At 35.4% G+C, this 20,017-nt stretch overlaps 1 protein-coding gene across 2 annotated transcripts in view; it reads left to right on the top strand.

The window, feature by feature from the left end:
* Positions 1–2,375: 2,375 nt before the first annotated feature.
* LOC306865712 (small conductance calcium-activated potassium channel protein 2-like) overlaps positions 2,376–20,017 on the top strand; it is a gene marked incomplete at both ends in the record, with an annotated part of 42,573 nt that continues 24,931 nt past the window's right edge. Inside the window, 3 exons of one of the 2 annotated variants that reach the window (XM_079410468.1) lie at positions 2,376–3,275; positions 4,584–4,679; positions 19,589–20,007. In XM_079410468.1, the coding sequence (XP_079266594.1) occupies positions 2,481–3,275; positions 4,584–4,679; positions 19,589–20,007 (1,310 nt within the window). The remainder of the gene's footprint in view (positions 3,276–4,583; positions 4,680–19,588; positions 20,008–20,017) is intronic. The other variant, XM_079410469.1, reaches the window with a different exon arrangement.

Raw genomic sequence — 20,017 nt, 5'->3', positions numbered from 1 at the left:
TCCAATGAAACCCACAATAATATTTAAAATAGTAGTAGCTTAATATATATATATATATATATATATATAATCATGAAACTTTATGTAAAAAAAAAAAAGGGTCCCAGCATTTTTCATGTCACTACCAAAACAGTGCAGTCCATTGGCTGAGACTGATTTTAACTACACCCCTAAATTTATGATCAGGAAATATTTATGTGTCACTTTCTCTCATAGCTGCATGATAAGTAGATAGGCCCCATCATTTTGAGGTTAAAAATCTGAAAAATCTAAGGAATGTCACTGCTGAACACCTTTTTTTCTGCAAATAAGCACACATTTTGGAGAGTTATTCCATAACATTTAGTTTTGTGTTCCACTGTTCAGAACTGTGCTAGCTAACATATGCTGATTAACATCTTTGAGCTAAGTTCAAAAGTACCTAAAATTGTCACTACCGAAACAGTCATACCGAAACATTTGGTAGCGTTTCGGTATAGTGACATCTTTGTTTTTTTGCGAGTTATCCCATACAACTGTCACGACCGAAACCTGTCTTTGGTTTATACTGACAAAAGGTATCTCATATTTGGGAGAAATAAACTAAATATTAGTACAGTTATGCAAAATATTTAGTATTTTAGTATCTATTAATTGTGTTTTAGTATGCAAATTACAAGGACAAATATTTCAAAACTTCCTGAAAATAAGAGAATTAACTGCACAATTAGTACTAGCATATTACAATTTAGACAACTCTGACTTTGGACCAATTCTGTAGAATAGGCCATATATATATATATATATATATAGTAAAATAGATGTTAACCCAAAATGTAAATTCTGTTCCTTTTTTTTTTTTTTTTACATTTTACATGAAAACATAAGACTCATGTGAAGCCATATCAACTGAACAAAATATGCAAGAAACTAGTTTCACTGAAAAATGCAGCAGTATAAAACCATCAAACATGTCTTTGAATGCAACCTGTCCTGTGTTCAAGTAAATGTGCAACATTTAAATCCAGTCATTTTCCTTGCCCGAGTGTGAGCGCTTGGTTATTTGATTGACAACATTCCTGTGCACCGGAGCGCTTGATCTTGCTTCATAAGGATGCGAGCTGGCAAGAGGCGAGACAACAATAACAAAGGGTTTTCAGATGCTGCTGACGCTGCGAGGTGACGTGCTGCGACTGCAGTAATACCGCAGACTGTTTCACACGTGCTGTCTTCAAATCATGCCTTTACATGAGGATAAGGCTAGAAACGGACTGATTATCAGTGCATCAGCAGACGAACAGTACAATAATATCGCATACAGCAATGTAAATGGTGGGCTATTCATTGAAAAGGGACGCAGTGTTTAATAAATGACTACTACCATTTAGTGAAATGAACTCGTTTGTTTCCCCTAATTTTGTGATATGCTGTTGTTTAAAGTCAGCCAGTTCGTCTCGCGAGGAAACCTGGCTTTAAGAATGTAGTCAGGTGCACGTGTAGCTACTGTGACTAGTGGCGATTTTGATTCATCTAATTGAGTCGGATCTTTTGAATCGGTTCACTAAAACAATCCATTCAAATGCGTTCGGTACTTTCTGCAGGTAACATCATTACACGCGGAAGTCTTTTGTGTGAATTATTCACTTTTCATTTTATCCATTGTAAAAAATTGGCATGCCTACAGATTGGCTCCAGAAAGAGTGTTATTTTCTCTACAAATAACAACAAGAGAGATTTCATTTATTCCTCCATTTTGTTCATGACTTGAGAACAAAGAGAAAACAAACAACATATCCAAAATGAATAAACGTAATTTTGCGTAAATTTAATTGTGTATGGTCATTTATTTTAACATATTTATAATTCTTCTTCTCTGTTTCTCTTCTTGCGAACAAGACTGACTGGTGTTTCATTCAGACTGTATATACAGTAGGCTAAAATTAAGTTCATATAGATTTGAATTAATGAAGCTAATTATGCACTAATTTGACTACATAAATTGTGCATATTTAAAATGCAAGTGCAGGAATAGAAACAGAATAGTAAAGAACATAAATTAAGGTATGCATATGTCAGATCAGCTCGGTGATTTTTTATTTTTTTATTTAAAAAATGATTGCTTGATTGTTGACATGTTGATAATGTTTATTTTTTAACAAAACCCTTTAAAATATTTCTATCTACATTTAATTTACATTTAAAATGACATCAGATTATGAAACACGCATTCAAAAATATTCCACTTTATGAGTCAAAGACCTATAAGATTTAGAGTAAACTGAGTTGTGAATGCCTGCACATTTGAACCGCATGTTGCCACCTTCCTCGCGTGACGTCAGCCCAGTTGTTTTGGGTCGCTCGGCCAATCGGAAGCGCGCATGCACTTCTACAGAAGCCGAGGTGGGTCCAACCTCGCGCCAGCTTTTATCCTCCGTTACTTATCACAACGCCCCCTCGGTAGGGTGCATGCACGGGGCTCTGCTTTTAACGGCAGCTCTGAGATGGAAACCCCATTGCAGTTGCAGAACGATTTCTATCCAGAGCAGCAGCAGCACTATAAGCAGCACTACTGCGGACGGGAGGAAGAGCGCTCCATCAGGCACTGCACCTGCAACAACTCCTCCACCTGCGAGGATGCCAGAAAAAGCCAGCCTTTGCACGGGACGCCGCAGGGAACTTTAAGGACACCGTCCGTCTCATCTTCAACCAGGCAAGGCGCTCAGTACAGCGAGTTCACGCCCTCTAGTCATGGTAGTTCATCCAGACACCATCATCACCACCATCATCATCCTCATCGCGATCACAACCGGCAGCAAATTCGGGGCAGTCCGACCAGCAGCCACAGAGAGAGTAACTCTTACACCCAAATAGCCATGAGCAGCTGCAGATACAACGGCGGCGTGATGCGACCGCTCAGCAACTTGAGCTCGTCCCGCAGAAACCTGCACGAGTTTGATTCAGAGTCCCAGCCGCTGCAGCCCGTCTCTGCGGCGGACGCGTCCGACGCGCTCGCCTCCAAACCGGAGAACAACTCCACCACCCTCATGCCTTACTCGGCGGGGGACGGGGGAGGCGGCGGCGGCGGCGGTGGAGGTGGAGGCGGAGGGGGTGGATGTAGCCACAGCGGCGGCAAATCGGGCAAAAAGAAGAACCAGAACATCGGACAGAAGCTCGGGCACAGGAGGGCCCTGTTTGAGAAAAGAAAGCGTCTGAGCGACTACGCGCTCATCTTTGGGATGTTTGGCATCGTGGTGATGGTCATTGAAACTGAACTCTCGTGGGGAGCCTACGGAAAGGTGCGTAACTTAATAGTCCCCAAATCCTGCAGGTCCCCCCATCTAGGTCAGAATTCATTAAGACCGGTCTGCCTGCTGGCGAGCGAGAGAAAGAGAGAGAGAGAGAGGAAAAACTACAAGTTTGGAAAGTGCGCGGTGCGGATGGATGGATGGATGAAGAGCTGTGGCAAGGTCACTTTTACTGGAAGACGCTTTGCTTCGTCGGTTTTTCCCTATTGAATCGTTTAGCTACGTAAAATTGTTCAAATATATATATATAAATCTTTTAGAACTTTAAAATTCGTGTTCTTTATGAACGACACATTCAAGCAGTATCACTCAAACTGGAGTGCTGTCTTTGTGCTGTGATTTGGCCGCATTTAAACAGCTCAATAAACACATAATTGATATTAATGAATGCAAAAATGACACAACTCCGCTTCTTTTCGTGAAAGAAAACACTGGAATGATGCAAACAGTGAAACTTCCTAATGTTAGCAGCACTATTGGGAAGCTCGACCAATCAAATTACCGGAACTAACTGTTATACTTTAATCAAGTTGAAACTCTTAGAAACTCAAATTGAGTTATTACATAACTTTTGCTGGTATAATTCTAACATGTCATTACTTTTATTGTCGATTGTGAACTCTTCTTCTTCTTTGACTTTCTGTGGAAAATTACTTGAAAAATAAACCATATTTGTGTTATTTTGTGTAAAATTAATTTATATTACTATAAGTACTTTAAAATAATTAGATAATTACAGTAATATAATTGATGCCTCTATCTATAAAAGTCCCAAAGAGGATATGCATTACTGCAATTCAATTTGCCACAGGGATTCCTAATGACGGCATTCATATTTTCTCGATTTATTGTTAAATTATGTTAGATGGTTGATCTGTGAAGAAAAAAGCTATTTATCTGCTTCGGAATGACTTTAATAGGGCAATCCGAGGAACACATCCCCACACGTGTCTCCCCTGTAAGAGTAACACCAGGGAAATTAATCATAGTCTGTCTTAAAAATGACATGTTATTGTTTTGTCAATACAGTATGTTGAAAATTAAGGAAATTTTGTCGTCACGTGGAAGGTTAAAGTCAAATTATATAATGGTCTCAGATTAGTGCTTATGTTTTGGTATTTTCAGGAAGGAGTAACCCTCACAGAATTCTACAAAATCTTGGAATCATTCAAATAAAACATAGTAATGTGTTGCTGTAATATTTTTACAGGTTTAATATAATATGCAATTGTAGTGTATGTTTAAACCAACTAATCCAAATGAGTTGAATTTGTCCTTTTCTTCTCTTTTTTTTTTCAGGAGTCACTGTATTCTTTAGCCCTAAAATGCCTGATAAGCCTTTCTACAATCATTCTTCTTGGGTTGATTATCATATATCATGCCAGGGAAATCCAGGTAACTCTTTTAAAAACAACTAAGAGCCGTTTGCTGTGTTTTCACTTTACTGTCATGTTAATTTTGGTGCTTTTTCGGCTCTGCAGTTTTTAACACATTCTCTCCTCCAGACTAATGCTCAGCACATTGTGCTTGAAATAATACCATTACCATAGAATTACAATCGGATTATCTTCAATAGCACCACATCCTCTCCATTTCTCACCGGCTTAATCGAATCATGCCATGAAATCCTGTCAGTGACTCGTTGACCTTGTTTAACAGTAGCCGTTCACAGTTTATTAGCTAGTTGGATAGACAAGTCCAGGTTGAATGGACATTTGTCCTAATAAATCACTTATTAATCTTCATAAAATCATTACAGAAATCTACTAGAGCATAACCTGAGATTCGTAGTCTATTAACTGTTGACTATGGACTTGCACTTGTGATCTCTCAACAGAAATGTAGTTTATAGATTAAGTATGGAGGCTTTCTGTACTATGTCTCCATATTGGCATTAGTAAGTGTCCAAATCTGCACTTAAGGCAGTTTTTGCCCATATTTGTTGAGAGAAAGAACTTGACTTGATGGTTATAGTACTTGGAAAGCACTCAGTCCTGTGACCTTACATCAGTGGGTTGTTGCATTACTGTATTACTGGTGAATTTTATACATTTCAGCATCCATATCTCCATTGTAATGCATTTCTTTGCATTAAGTAATGCATTCACAAAAAAGATTAAGAATTTTAGCTGGTGTTGGCGAAGATGAAATCCTGTAAATTTCAAGATGCGTCTTCAAGATATTTCTTAAAATACTCTGCAGCCAGAGAAATGTAGCATCAAAGATTTATTTGATTTATTCCACTTCTTTCTTTTTTCATCTTTCATATTCATTCTCTCAGGGTTCCCATGGTTATGGAAAACCAGCAAATTTCAACTAACTGTGATTTTGGCCTTATTAAATTAATGAGCAAATTAACTAATAGAAAATGAAGTAATAAAATTGAATAGTAATTAATATAACAGAAATCATTTTTATGTGCATTATGTATAAAATGATTTTATAAAGTCTAATCCAGTTGTCAAAAAGTGTGGGAACCCTGTAGAAATTTTTTCATTGATTATTTTTTAATTTAACTTGCAAATAAACACAAATATCTCATTCAAGTTGAATCGGACAAACTTATTATGAAGTGAAACCATGTGTGGCTTGTCCAATAGGGAAATATCACTGTTCATTTCTCGTGGGATGGACAGATTAGTCCAAAGGATTTAATCTCAGAGGGACGTGTCAATTTCACATTGATTTGTATGCATTTCAGGAATCAAGTTTGGTGCCTGGGTTTTGAATTTCATTGCTGTAAAAGCCTAATTTCATATTTTTTTTTTACTTGAAATAATGCTTTTTTCCTTTAAAATAATTATATATGCATGTTTGCACATTTTACACACCGTTGTAATTTAACAAAAAACACATTTTCTTGGTCCAGTGTACTGTTTTGGCCATTTATATTTTGACCAAATGAAAAATCTGATTTTTGCACCTTGTCGAAGGTTAAAGGCATTGCTTTGGACAGCTGTAGGCAAAATCAAAGGACCAGCTAATGAGAAAATGTGTTTTTTTGGCTGAAGCGATCATGGATATTCTGGGTTTGACGAATACTTGCGTTAATAGCAAAATATATAAATCAAGCACTTAGATAAGGCCAAGGAGCGCCAATAAGCTTGTACTGCCAGCAAGTACATAGTGCCAACAAGATCGTAGTGCTATTGGCAGAACAGAGACAGTGTTATTAGTTAATAGTGTGTATGGTCAGAGTGAAGGGGAAATAAGATTAGGTTTTTTTTTTCTTAGTCACCTGTGTAAATACACAGTATCCTGTAACACAGGATTTCAGTTAATGACAATTTTGTCATCATTTTCAAACCTTCATATACTTCCAAACCTATATGACTTTTTTTTTTTCTTCTGTAGAACATAAAAGAAGATATTTTGAAGAATGTTCACGCAGCTCCTTTCCATTAACTCCAAAACCAGAACTTCGGAACATGCAATAAACTGAATACATCTACTCTTAAAGTTTAGTTGTGTGTATATACTGGAAAATCGTGCATCAAGACACATCACACCAGGTTTGACATCATAAGACTTGACAGAAGTCACATAGACTACTTTTGTGGTGCTTTATTGGCTCTTTTCACATCATCCATCCCCATTTACTTTAATTGGAAAAGAGCAGCATTAACATTCTTCAAAATATCATCTTGTGTATTCTACAGAGTGAATTATTCTTATAAAAGGTCGCGTTGTGGTTAAGTCAAAGCAATAGTGAGTCATTTGCCGTAATGTCGTTGACAATGACTAAAGCTGCAGAAAGCTGCATGAATTATGAATCCTTCTTAAATTTGACTTGTGAAGTTGCTCAATCAGGTGGTTTCTGCATTGTGATCTAGTATGACTCCAGGGTTTTTGATGCACTGTTAGACAAAACAAGAAGACGAAAAAAAATGACCTTCAACAGGGATGGAAGAAACTTTGAATTTAGGTACTCAGCCTTGCCAAGACCGCAGGTGATGAACAGCCCTCCAACTGAGATGTCAAAGAGCCATGTTGAGATTTCCTCAGTGTGGCCATTGAGGTGAAGGCAATTAGGTGTTGCTGCCATAGCAGAGGAATGAGAAACCCTGCAATCTGATGACAACAAAACCAGACAATCCTTAGATATAAAACATTCTGGTGGCCGATGACCTCTGTTGCACTGATGAAAAAGGAGGAGGGTATAGAAAGTGGACCCTTTCAACCCACTAGATAGGCTCTTGTATCTCAGTGTTAAAAAAAGAAAAAGTCCACAGAAATGAAAATTCTGTGATTATCACTATTAAGAGCCGGAGAAATGCAGCATCAAAGATTTATTGATTTATGCCACTTCTATCTCTGTCTGTCAAATTCTTTCTTTCAGGGCTCCAATGGTCAGAAAATTTCCATTTTAAAATTGTGATTTTCAGTCCTGGGAAGACTGTTAATTACAGTTAATTAAACAATAAATGTAAAATGGGTTCCACTTTATATTAAGTGGCCTTAACAACTATGTACTTACATCAAAATAATAAGTACAATGTACTTATTGTGTTCATATTGTGTTGCAAAACACTTTTGCTGCTATTGAGGTGGGATGCAAGTAAGGTTAGGGGCAGGTTTGGTCCTATGGGTAGGTTTAAGGGTGGGCTAAGTTGTAAGGGATGGGTCAACAATGTAATTATAACTGTAATTACAGAAATTAATTACGCAATTACATGCTGGTGTTTTTTTAATATAAGTATAATGCAAAAACATGTATGTAAGTGCATTGTATCAGATGATTAATTTAAATGGAAGTACATCATGTAAGGCTATTTTATCTATGAAATGATTATGTTCTGTCCCCATATTATTTTTCTGTAAAACACAAAAGGAGATGTTTGATAGAATGTTCAAGCTGCTCATTTCCATACAATGGATTTAGATCCACAACACCAAGCCCATGAGTTCAGTTCCCAGGAAATGCATGTACAGATAAAAGTAATACCTTGAAAGTAAAGTATGGATGTGAAACCACATCAATTATGACAAAAGTGTAGTTTTTGGGTGTAGTCTACTCTTCCTTTAATACAGTAATGCTTCTGCTCTGCGTACAAATAAGCGCGCAGTTTGTTTTTGAAATTCAATCAAATTGCAACATAAAATTGTGACAGCATGGAAACATACATGGGTGTGTTTGTACTGCATGTACATGAAACAACATCACTGTTTTGTAATATGCATGCAAATTTTTTCCCCAAAAAAAAGCCATTAAGAGCCCTGGCTCTGCAACCATAAATGCCTGAGCAGTTTTATTACTTTTCACACTGTTGAATTATAACGGCGTGTATTCATGAGCCAGTTGTGCTCTCTGTAATATTTAGGGCCCACAAGTCTCTGAGGGACATCAATCATGGGAATGCTTTACCAGAGATATGTTTCTCTCTGAAGGGACCAGACGAGGGCTCTACGCATTACAAATACATGCATATCATGGCCATATTGATAAAAAAAAATTTTAACCAATGACCTTCATTTGTATCAGCAGTTTATCAATGAAATATGATGGTTAGCTGCAGTTGAAACACAAATCGGGATGTCTAACACTTGTAACGTCAGTGCATGAGTCAGGTGATGAGTGCACGTGAGCAGCGCTGATGCACTATAGAGGATGTGCACTGCCTTTTTCTGTGACAACTAACTCTACCTGAGACAACTGCCGAGTGTCACGTATCCATCCTTCACCACTGACCCCTGAGTTTTCACTGAGCTGGATTACAGTATAGAGATTATAAAATTAAAGTAAAAGATGTTCATTTAAATAAAGTTAATCTGAGATGTCTGCTGGCTTTGACTTTAATTGAATATTTAATTTAACTTAATTTAATTGTTTAATTACTGGAACATCTATATTTTAATTTAGCTCTGAGAAATTTTTAAGGTTTTGTAATTTTTCGACATTATTAAACATTATTAAAAATCAATAATTTAAAATATTTTACATATATTAAACTAATTGTCATTTAAAGAAATTTTGTGCACAAATAATGCAACAAAAAAAAAATCTCTCCACTCTTGCCTGATTTACTGAAACATGTTACTACTAGTCTTCGCAATGTTTTAGTAGGAGCTCCAATTCCTTAATTTTATTTCCAATTTAAATATAATAATATACAGTATATCATAATAATCATTTGAATTGTTACAGCATCTATACAGTAATTTAGCTCTTAGACAATTCTGAGGTGTTATAATTTTAAGTAAAACATAAAAGTAATTTTACATAATTTCAGATATCTTTAAATAATTGCCATTTAAAGAAATTTCACCTTCACTCGTTTACCAAAACATTTTGCTACTATTCTGCGTAATGTTTTAGAAGGAATAGGCTCTACAATTTCTTAATGTTAAGTTTAATTGAATTTAATTTTGCAATTTAATCACTAGAGAAGAGACTTGAAGTGGTCAGTTTTTCTTTGAAATAAGTTACAGTAGATGTTTTAAAATTAAACTGAGCAATTTTACTGCTGGAATTACTTTCATGTGAAATGGTGGTTTTTATGGGGTTTTTTTTTGCGTGTGTTTAATTTAAACCACTAGAGAAAAGAGTTAAATTAGGTTACAGTTAACTTAATAATACAACAGCTGTCTTCCTTTTCTGTCAGCGTTCAATTACACAAATGCAAACTCTGAAAGCATGCGGATCCTCCTTCAAAGAAACTTGAAAGCTGAAAGCAACCTACAACTGAGGATTTACTTAGCAAAGTGGCCTCTTAGGACCCACTTTGATATCATAAATTAACCATTGCATTAATTTGTAATTGGGCTGAACCTCTCTACCTAATTCTCTAATGAGATTGAGCGATTTCTTTTCTTAGCGACAAGATATATGTTCCCATTCTCTACATTACACAGATTAAATATTGAGCCATGCTCCATTAGTTATATTGAGCTCTTCTGAAACCAGTAACCAACCCCTGCTGCCTACTAGACAGACGAAGAGCACAAATGCAGACGACCTTTTGTCCGTGCCCTTGTCAAGGTGACGCAAGGCAAAAACAGGAGCAAAAGCAGCAAGCCCCCTGTACGGACACGTGTTTGATAGATTACTGTGTCGTCGCTGTGTTTTAACAGAGTCCAGGTCTGGTAAAGCAACAGTGAGTGCGGCTGCTTCAGAAGAGCCATCGACCTTGTGTTGCGCTGATCAGTTTAGGCCGTTTTTTATTGCGGTTTTCATTAATCCACATGCTCTGCCAAAGTCAGCCTTGCGTCCATCATTCGAGCTGAGCGCTGTATCTCATAGGACTTACTGCAACTGTATTAGACGAGCCCCGGGGTGATGGAGCTACTACTACAAATCTACCTGCACTCTTTGATAGCAATTTATATGCACCAAAAGTAGCTGTGACATTAATAGACTTGAGAGAAATTCTGCATATTGATGAGTCAAAAATCTTCAACTAAACCAAATCTATTAATAATCATTTTAAAGCTTCAATCACTGAATTGAGTTTTGAATTGATATATTGATTTGAAATGGACATATAAATGAATACAAATACAAAATAAAAAATAAAAATATGTATTCTATATTATGTATGTTAAGTTTAAATTCTAAGCTATTATAAATATAAATAATAAAAAAAAATTCTTACCTCAAAATAATTGTCATTGAAGATTTTTTTTTTTTAAATCCCTAAAAATATATCCATTTCACAATTTTTCCTAATTCGTTTTTAGTAATGATTGCGGAAGCAAGCATTACTAATATAATTAGTTATTATTGCTCAAATAATGTTAAATTCTTTGGTATTACAAAAGATTCAAAAAGATTATTTTCAACCATTTTCATACCTTAAAATAACTGGCATTGAAGATATTTAGCATATGCTTCATAATGCTTTAGCAGAAAGCAACGAATATTTGGTTATTTTTTTTAGGATTATTTTGATCTATATTTCACACAGCTGCTTCTTCTTGATTGAACGAGTCACCGCAGTCACGCTCTCGGACTTGTTGAGGTTATCAGGTACGACCCTTAGCTGTCGTAACCAGGCCATTACATGTGCACCTTCCCCTCTGTTGTCAAATTCAGCATTTTTCCATAACTACCCGCTCAAGCACTCGGTAGGAATATTGGATGCTTGAAGGTGAAGCACCCTTGAGTATTGTATTGCAGGTCGTCCATTACCATAATTGGTTTTACCTACCAAGTAGGTTTCCTTACATAACCCATTTTAAATGTTTAATTGCTCTGTTTTGAAGCTAGTAAGTTGAAAGCGCTGGCTTCGTGGCATGTTTTCCTCATATAAACAAAATGAAAGCTTCATGCTTATCATCCTTTGTGCAGGCTATGTGGTTTGTTGGTAGTTTTGTTGTTGCTAAGCTTTGAGTAAGATAGTGTCTGTCACCGTTCGGAAAGGCAGCTTGTGTTTCGCTGTCTAAGTTACACTCGCACGGAAAGTCGAACAACAGCCTAAACTAACAGACAGGCTGGTTAATGTTACATCATCTCTGGTAATTGTCAGGGCTTTTAGGACACTTGATGTGTCTTATCTGGTCTAAAATCTCCCTTTCTTCTGTTCTTACGATTTCTGTCATGAGCCGGTGTAGACGGGAACGTCCAAACGTGATTAGACCCAGGAGGCTTGATTTGATTTTTGGTAGAATCCTGTGTTTTTGATGTATTTTTGCTGTGTTTGAATTAGGATATGTTGTAGGAGTGTGTGTTTTGTGTTCACATGTGTGAGGGATTAGTTTCGTATTTTGAGGCTGTGTGATTCATGTGACTAACATGTGTAGGTGGTACTACAGGGGTCTAAAATGGAAATGTTTATTTTGTCATTACAGTCTTTTGGCTAAGAAAAAAAAACTCTAAAAGCTTTGAGGCATGAAGGATTTATTTTCTGTCCAAATGATTCAAGCTTTATAGTAATGGTGGCTAAAGAAATCATTACTATTACCATAAATTATTATTGCTCAGGTAGGCTTGGGCAAAATAACTCAATATTTCAATGGGCCTATCAGTAACTCAAATTTTATGTATTTTCTATAAAATAGTTTAAAGGGGTCATCGGATGCAAAATTCACTTTTCAAATTGTTTGAACAAAAATGTGTGTTGGAAGTGTGTGTGCACATCCATCCTATAATGATAAAAATTCCCCCAGCTTCATCTACAGAAGAAGTGAGTATAAGGGTTTTTATGAATCTTTGCAAATCGCCTTTCCTAATAATGTGCTAGTTAGCCAGTTTCACGGCTGAAGTTTAGTATGCTCCATAGATATATATATATACCTAGATGCCTCATTATCGACTGTTTCTATGGGATACGTAAGCCATCTGCCATTTTTGGAACGGTCTGCGAATCTTTGAACGCATTGACTGTGTGCATCTACAACAGCAAGTTATACGCTTGTATATCTTTGAATATTCATTGATTATTATGGTGAATGCGAGATGGCTGACGCATCAATGTATCTGCAGCGATTGAATAGGGAATCTACACATATCTATGGTCTGCAGCAGAGCTCATTAGCATTTAAAGCAACATGGACTAGTGCTGAAGACAGAGCTGATTTTGACAGAGTAAGGAAGGTGTTATTACACTACCATTGAGAAATTTTAACCACAGTATGTTACAGACCTTTTATTAAAACCCTAAAGAATCATATCAACTTGTGTAAAATGGGCATCCGATGACCCCTTTAAAACCTTTTTTTTATTTTTTACATTTCAACTTGTAATGAAGTACCTTTAATATTTTTAATGTAAAAAGTAAAATACTATTAAAAATGTAGTTGAATAATGAAGAATGATATTTAATCATTTTAATCTCTTTATACACTAATATAGATTTGATGATGAACTGATGAATCAAACTTCACAACTTTAATGCTCTATTTGCCATAAAACAATTAAAATAAATTTTTTTTTATTAAAAAACAATTACTTTAAAAATGTAAAAATAAATATACAGTGGCCTCCATAAGTATTGGAACGGTACAGACAAAATTGCTCTGTTGGCTGTGGAATCAAGACATTTGCAAATATGATTAAAAGATGAATATGAGACAAAACTACAGAATGTTACATTTTATTATTATCCGCTTCAACATGTTTTACCAAATAAAAAGAACAGCACTTTTAGAGTTCATCCCACTCATTGATGTGAGCATAAGTATTGGGACAGTTGAACATAAGGCAGATATAAAAGATTAAAAACTATTATTTAGTTGCAGATCCCTTGCGCACAATCACAGCAGTGAGTCTGTGACCCATAGACATCACCAGACTCTTGGTCTCATCCTTTGAAATGCTTTTCCCAGCCTTTAATGCAGCCAATTCCAATTGTTGCTTGTTTTGGGGAGTTTCTGCCTTTACTCTCCTCTTCAGCTGGTGAAATTCATGTTCAATCAGATTTAAATCTGGAGATTGACTTGGGCAATCTAAGACTTTCCATTTCTTTGCCCTTATAAATTCCTTGACTGAACTGGCAGGGTGTTTTGGGTCATTGTCCTGATGCAATATGAAGTACTTCCCAATGAATCTGGTGGTATTTTCTTGAATATTGGTAGGCAAGATTTGTACCCTTCCAAATTCATTCTGCTACTGTCATCATACATTAAGTCATCAGTAAAGTTGAGAGGGCCTGTTCCAGAGGCAGCCATGCATGCCCATGTCATGACATCACCTCCACCATGCTTAACATATGAGGCTGTATGCTTGGGATCATTTGCAGTTCCCTTTTTTTCTTCACATTTTTGCTTTCCCATCACTTAGATAAAGGTTCATCTTTGTCTCATCGGTCCATAAACACAGTTCCAAAACTCTTCTGGCTCACCTTTGTGCTTTTTTGCAAACTCTAGTCTTGCCTTTCTATTTTTGGTGCTGGTCAGAGGTTTGCATCTTGCTGTGTAGCATCTGTAATTCTGTGTCAAAGTCTCCTGAGGACAGTAAATTGTCAGAGCATCACCCCAGCTTTCTGGAAGTTGTTGCTGATTTTACAGACACGTCTTTTAGGGATCATTTTGATAGCTTTTTTGATTTGTCTGTCATCAACTACTGTTGTTTTCTCAGCCGATCAGGTCGTTGTTGGTTGCTGGTGTCGCTGGTGGTTTCCAAACTCTTGATTTCTCCATGCCCTTTGTTTTTGCTAGAGCTCTAATTGACTTCCTCTTTTCTTTAGCATCCAAATTGCCCAAACAGCTCCCTCATCTTCATCCTGGTTTGTGTGTGTCATCATCGAATGCAGGATTCAGAATGCAGAAGTAATGGATATAACTGATACGACACATTCCCTGCTTTTAATATCTGAAGAATTAATGCAACAGGACACAGCTGATCACTTAGAAAGACCTGTGAGGCAACGGTTCCAATACTTATGCTCACATCAGATAGAGGGATGAAACTCTAAACGTGCTGAACTTCTTAGCTGGTAAAACATCTATGTGTTGAATCACCCAATAATAAAATGTGATATTCTGTAGTTTTGTCTCATATTCATCTTTTAATCATATTTGTAAATGTCTTGACTCCACATCCAACAGAGCAATTTTGTCAGAAAAAAATATTTTAACAATTGTCATACCTTAAAGTTATTGCCATTGAAGAAATGTAGTGCTCAGAAAATTAAAAAACAAACAAAAAAACTTAAAAATACCAGTCCATTTGACTAAATTTCTTTGAAATTAATTTTTAGTGATGATTTCAAAGCAAGCATTACTATACCATCAATAATCGTTGCTCATACTAAGGATTTGCAATAAAATCACTATAAAACTCAGTAATGTCATGTAATATATAATATGAACATTTCTGAGTGACAACATAAGCGAATCATTGATTTTAGTTGAGTCCTGAAGTGATGCATTAATGACAGTTTGAACTGATTGATGTACTGTAAATCATGTCTGTTTTTGCTATAAAAACCTAATTAAAATTTAAATATATACTTTAAATTCTAAAGTATTATAAATAATTGAGGAAGGTTTTGCAAAATAGCTCAATATTTTTCAGTTCTTTTTATGATATTCAATATCTCAAAATGTATCTATATTTATGGATTTAAATTTAATTTATTTAATGTAAATAAGTAAAATGTGTTTCAATAAAGAAGAATAATGTTTAATCATTTAGGACCTTTATGCACTTATACCTAAGATAAGATAAACAGCAATATTTAAATAGTTTTTAAATTTAAAATATCCTAGTAGTAGGTCAATATTGCTGTTTAGATTATATTTCATATTAGTGCATAATTGGCCGAAATAAAAATGAGCAACTATGCAAACAAGCAATTATACACTTCATGCAATTATGTGAGCGAATCATTGAATACAATTTTTGGTTTGGAATCGAGTCTCAGAAATGAACAGTTTGAACATATTAAACCACAAAACCGTTTGTATGAACGGTTAGTCTGTTTCTTCAGGATCAGGTTTTTACAACCAGAGGCTATGCAGTGTTGTAGGATCTTGGAAAACTCTGATTGATACTGTGAGTGAACACACATTGACTGTTCCAATGTTGATGCGTCAACATGTCTAGTGCCGTCGAATGTGGCATCTACGTATACTTATCTATGGTAGCAACAGAATAACAATGTGCTAATAACTACTCAGAGTCCATTAGCATCAGCATAGCAGTGCGTTGGAAGTCACTTCAACACGTTTTTGTATGGTCAAGCAGCACTCAGATTTACTTAATGTTTTAATGCATTATCAGTGAATCTGGGTTATTAATCTCATTTGCCTCCAGAAGTGGAGCAGTTTTTCTTAATGATGAATTTAGAGATAAGGAATGCAGTCTAAATCAAGGTTATTTGGCAGCGTGTCAGTTTATATTATAACATTTGCATTTATCCTCTGCCTGGTTTCACGTCATTTGATTTATTCAAACATCTGCCCCATGATCCATATACTGTGGATCCAGCAGAGTAAATAAGTGACCATAAATGCTATTAAACCATCCAAACGTTGAGGTTTTATACGTGTGGTACTACATGAGGGGAAAACCACAGGACAGCACTAAAGCAGCATCTCAAAGCCTCAAGCAAGAGTCATTTTAAAGAATAATTCGGTTATGTACCTCATAAGCCCATTACTCTTGAAATAGCCCGGTGCTGTAAGAAGGCAGGAAAGCCGTTTGCACATATTGGATCAGGGGTTTATCATTTGCACATTTTCTCATATCAGATAGCCACAGTCTCGTTGGATAAAGGCTGTCAGCAGAAGCCTCTGAATTGTGCTGACTGCACCGCTCTGGTGAAATATCTCACGCTGATGTTGGCTGTCGGTACCTCGAGGTGATTGAAAGCACAGGAAGAAACCGCTGCTGATCGGCACAGAGCGTTAGGGAGGGAAGAGATCTGACGCTCGAGCGCAACAGACGGCTTCCGGAGGATAAATCCCATTCGTTATCTCTACAGAGAAGTCGATTTTTAACAGTAACATATAAGCCTTTCATGTCCCAAGATGAAGCTACTGTATCAAAATCAGTGTGATTTCAAATTCCTTGTGTAGGGCCTTTCCCAATTCCATTTTTTTCCATTTGAATTTTTCTAAACTCTGTTTTAATTAAATTTAATTAATCAAAAAGCATGTCTAATTAATTGAAATCATGAAACTTACAATATTAAACCGCAATTCATTCAAAGTTTAACTATTTTTTTCTCAAATTCAGTTTTATTTTTTACTAAATTATGTTTTCCATTAAATTTTTTGAATTTCATTTTAATGATTTCAATCAATATTAATAATCAAAACCATCTCTAATTAATTGGTTATATATATATATATATTATTTATTTATTTTTTCAGAAAAACTGTTGTGTATTTAACATTTTCTGCTAAATAAATTCTGTAAAATAACAAAAAAAACTATTCTGGTGAATATTCCTTTAAAAATAATGTTTTAATAATAATTGTATTAGTAGTAGTAGTACTATCATTGCATTAAGTAATATTTCTGTCACGGTTACTTCAAGTTAAACCGACGGGTTGCTTTGAAGACCTTTAGGTTTTTTTTTTTTGTATAAGATTGATGATGATGATGATGATGGTAGATTTACTCAAAAGAAACAGTAAAATGCTCATAAAGTCACTCTCAGAGCAGTTCTAGAGATTGTTTGTTTGATCATGTACTCATAAGGTGGCACTTCAGTATGTGTGTAGTTAACGAAACTGTGCATCTGTGCCATTTATAGACAAGCAGAACACACAGGATTCATATTTAAATTATATTTTTGTAGCTTAATATTCACAGACACTAGTCCATGTCGCGTTTTGATTGAAGTGTACTGATTTGTTGTATCCATCCAAAATTTGGCAAATTCCGTGAAATTCTGAGTTATACAGTAAATTCCATTTCCATGTCTGGATTCTGTGATTTCGTCCGTGTTTTCTGCATTGCAGAAATCATAGGGCCCTATTAGTGAAGAACTACACTACCTATAATGCTGAAGAGGCCTCAGCCAATCAGAGAAGTCCTTGTTGCTATGGAAACAGAAAGCAATTTAAAAGCACTCAGCACCTCTGCAAATGAAGAGTTTCCCTACACTTTCAAACCGCTTACATTTTTCTATATATCTGAATATTTTGTGATAAACTTTAATTGTTTTGTTTTTATAGAAAAAAAATCATTGACAGTAAGTGAATATTGAACAACAACTTGGAACAGAAATATAATTAACTGTATTTTTTTTTTTTTAATTTTGAAAAATTTTAAGTTAATTTCACTAGTACAAAAAAGAATAGCAAGTAACTCATTGAATTAAACAAAATTTTGAAGTAGAAATACTAAATTAGGATTTTAAAACAATGTAATCTAATCTTTATTTTATTTACAACTTTGAAAAATCTTTGAATTTATAGTGTATTATTAGAAAGTTATGCATTTTTATGTATTAAATGCTTGTACATCACATTTTATTTGAGTGTTTATTATCTTATCTGAAAATAAATAGAAATTGAATGAATTTCAGTTGAGTAGTTTGAGTTCTGATATTAATTAAAAATTTTAATATTACAGTAATGTATCAAGGGAGAGAGTTTCTTAGAGTTTCAGCATTAGTTTAATAAATGTGAATATTACTTTACTTACTTTACTTTTGTCATTTAGCAGACGCTTTTGTCCAAAGCGACTTACAAATAAGAAAAAGTAACTAAAACTAAAAAGTTACAACTCTATAAATACTATCTACCCACATATTTAAGAAAATAAAGAAATTAAATAAAATTAACACATGCATATAACAACAACATTTCAATAATAAACATATCAATGAAAAAATTAAATAAAAAGCTACTACTATCCCTTGCCGGTGTCCCTGCCCGGTGGAGTCGCACGGTAGAGTCGATGGTCTTTAATATTAATTAAATATTAATTAAAAATGATTTGAAAAACCTGCTGAGAAATTGAAAGGGAAAACCAGAGCTGAAAACGTGAACAGTAACAGTTGTGCTGTTATGAAGCGAACCAGATCGAAACTGGGTGGAAATATTTATGGGATCAGGGAGAAGGGGAAAGAGGGAGATTTACTATGTAGCAAAAGTAGAAAAAAAGCAATGCAGTTCCAGAGCCCGCTGGTCAGTTGGAGAGAACCCTGGCTGTATCTGGAACGTGAGCATTGCACCTTGGCAGAAGCTGACAGACCGAGGTTGAAATTACAGTTAGTGAGGAGAATGAAGTGGACAGAATAAATTCTCACTTGGGGAGGAAAAAAAACTTGAGGTGCAAAAATATTATTTAAGAAAATAACTTATTTAAATACTTTTTATTTTTTATATTATTAGTTATCATTTATAAATTAAGAATGAATCTACTTCTGTTTTATTCTTTACATTTAATTAGGAAATATTAATATTTAATATTAAATATTTATTTATTTATTTATTTTAGTGCTGTTAAACGATGAATCCCGATTAATCACATCCAAAATAAATGTTTTTGTTTACATAATATATATGTGTGTACTGTGTATATTTATTATGTATATATAAATACACACACACACACACACACACACACACAGTGTATATTTTGAAAATATTTACATGTATATATTTATATTCACATAATTTATATTATATATAAATATATTTAATATACAAACATAACATTTTTCTGAAATATATACATGCATGTTTGTGTATTTATATATAATAAATATATATAATAGTTATACACAGTACACACACATATATTATGTAAACAAAAACTTTTATTTTGGATGCAATTAATCACGATTAATCATTTGACAGCACTAATTCCTTTTTTTATTTATTTTATTTTTTTTGCATTTCTGGAAGATGAATTTTTTCCTGCTTCTACAGTTTAATTTTTCTGTGCTTTTTTCCCCTCCTGATAGCTGTTCATGGTGGACAACGCTGCAGACGACTGGAGGATAGCCATGACCTACGAGCGCATCTTCTTCATCTGTCTGGAGATCTTGGTGTGCGCCATACACCCCATCCCGGGCAACTACACCTTCACATGGACGGCGCGGCTCGCCTTTTCCTACGCACCGTCCAAGACGGACGCCGACGTGGATATCATCCTGTCCATTCCCATGTTTCTCCGTCTGTACCTCATTGCTCGCGTCATGCTGCTGCATAGCAAACTCTTCACCGATGCGTCGTCGCGCAGTATCGGTGCCCTCAACAAGATAAACTTCAACACACGCTTTGTCATGAAGACCCTCATGACTATCTGTCCCGGCACAGTGCTGCTGGTGTTCACCATTTCTCTGTGGATCATCGCCGCCTGGACTGTGAGGGCGTGTGAAAGGTGGCCCACT

This window comes from Barbus barbus (assembly GCF_936440315.1).
Source record: "Barbus barbus genome assembly, chromosome: 47".
NCBI classification, from domain to species: domain Eukaryota; kingdom Metazoa; phylum Chordata; class Actinopteri; order Cypriniformes; family Cyprinidae; genus Barbus; species Barbus barbus.
The sequence above is the reverse complement of the archived record's forward strand: the minus strand, read 5'-3'. Positions and strand labels throughout refer to the sequence as shown.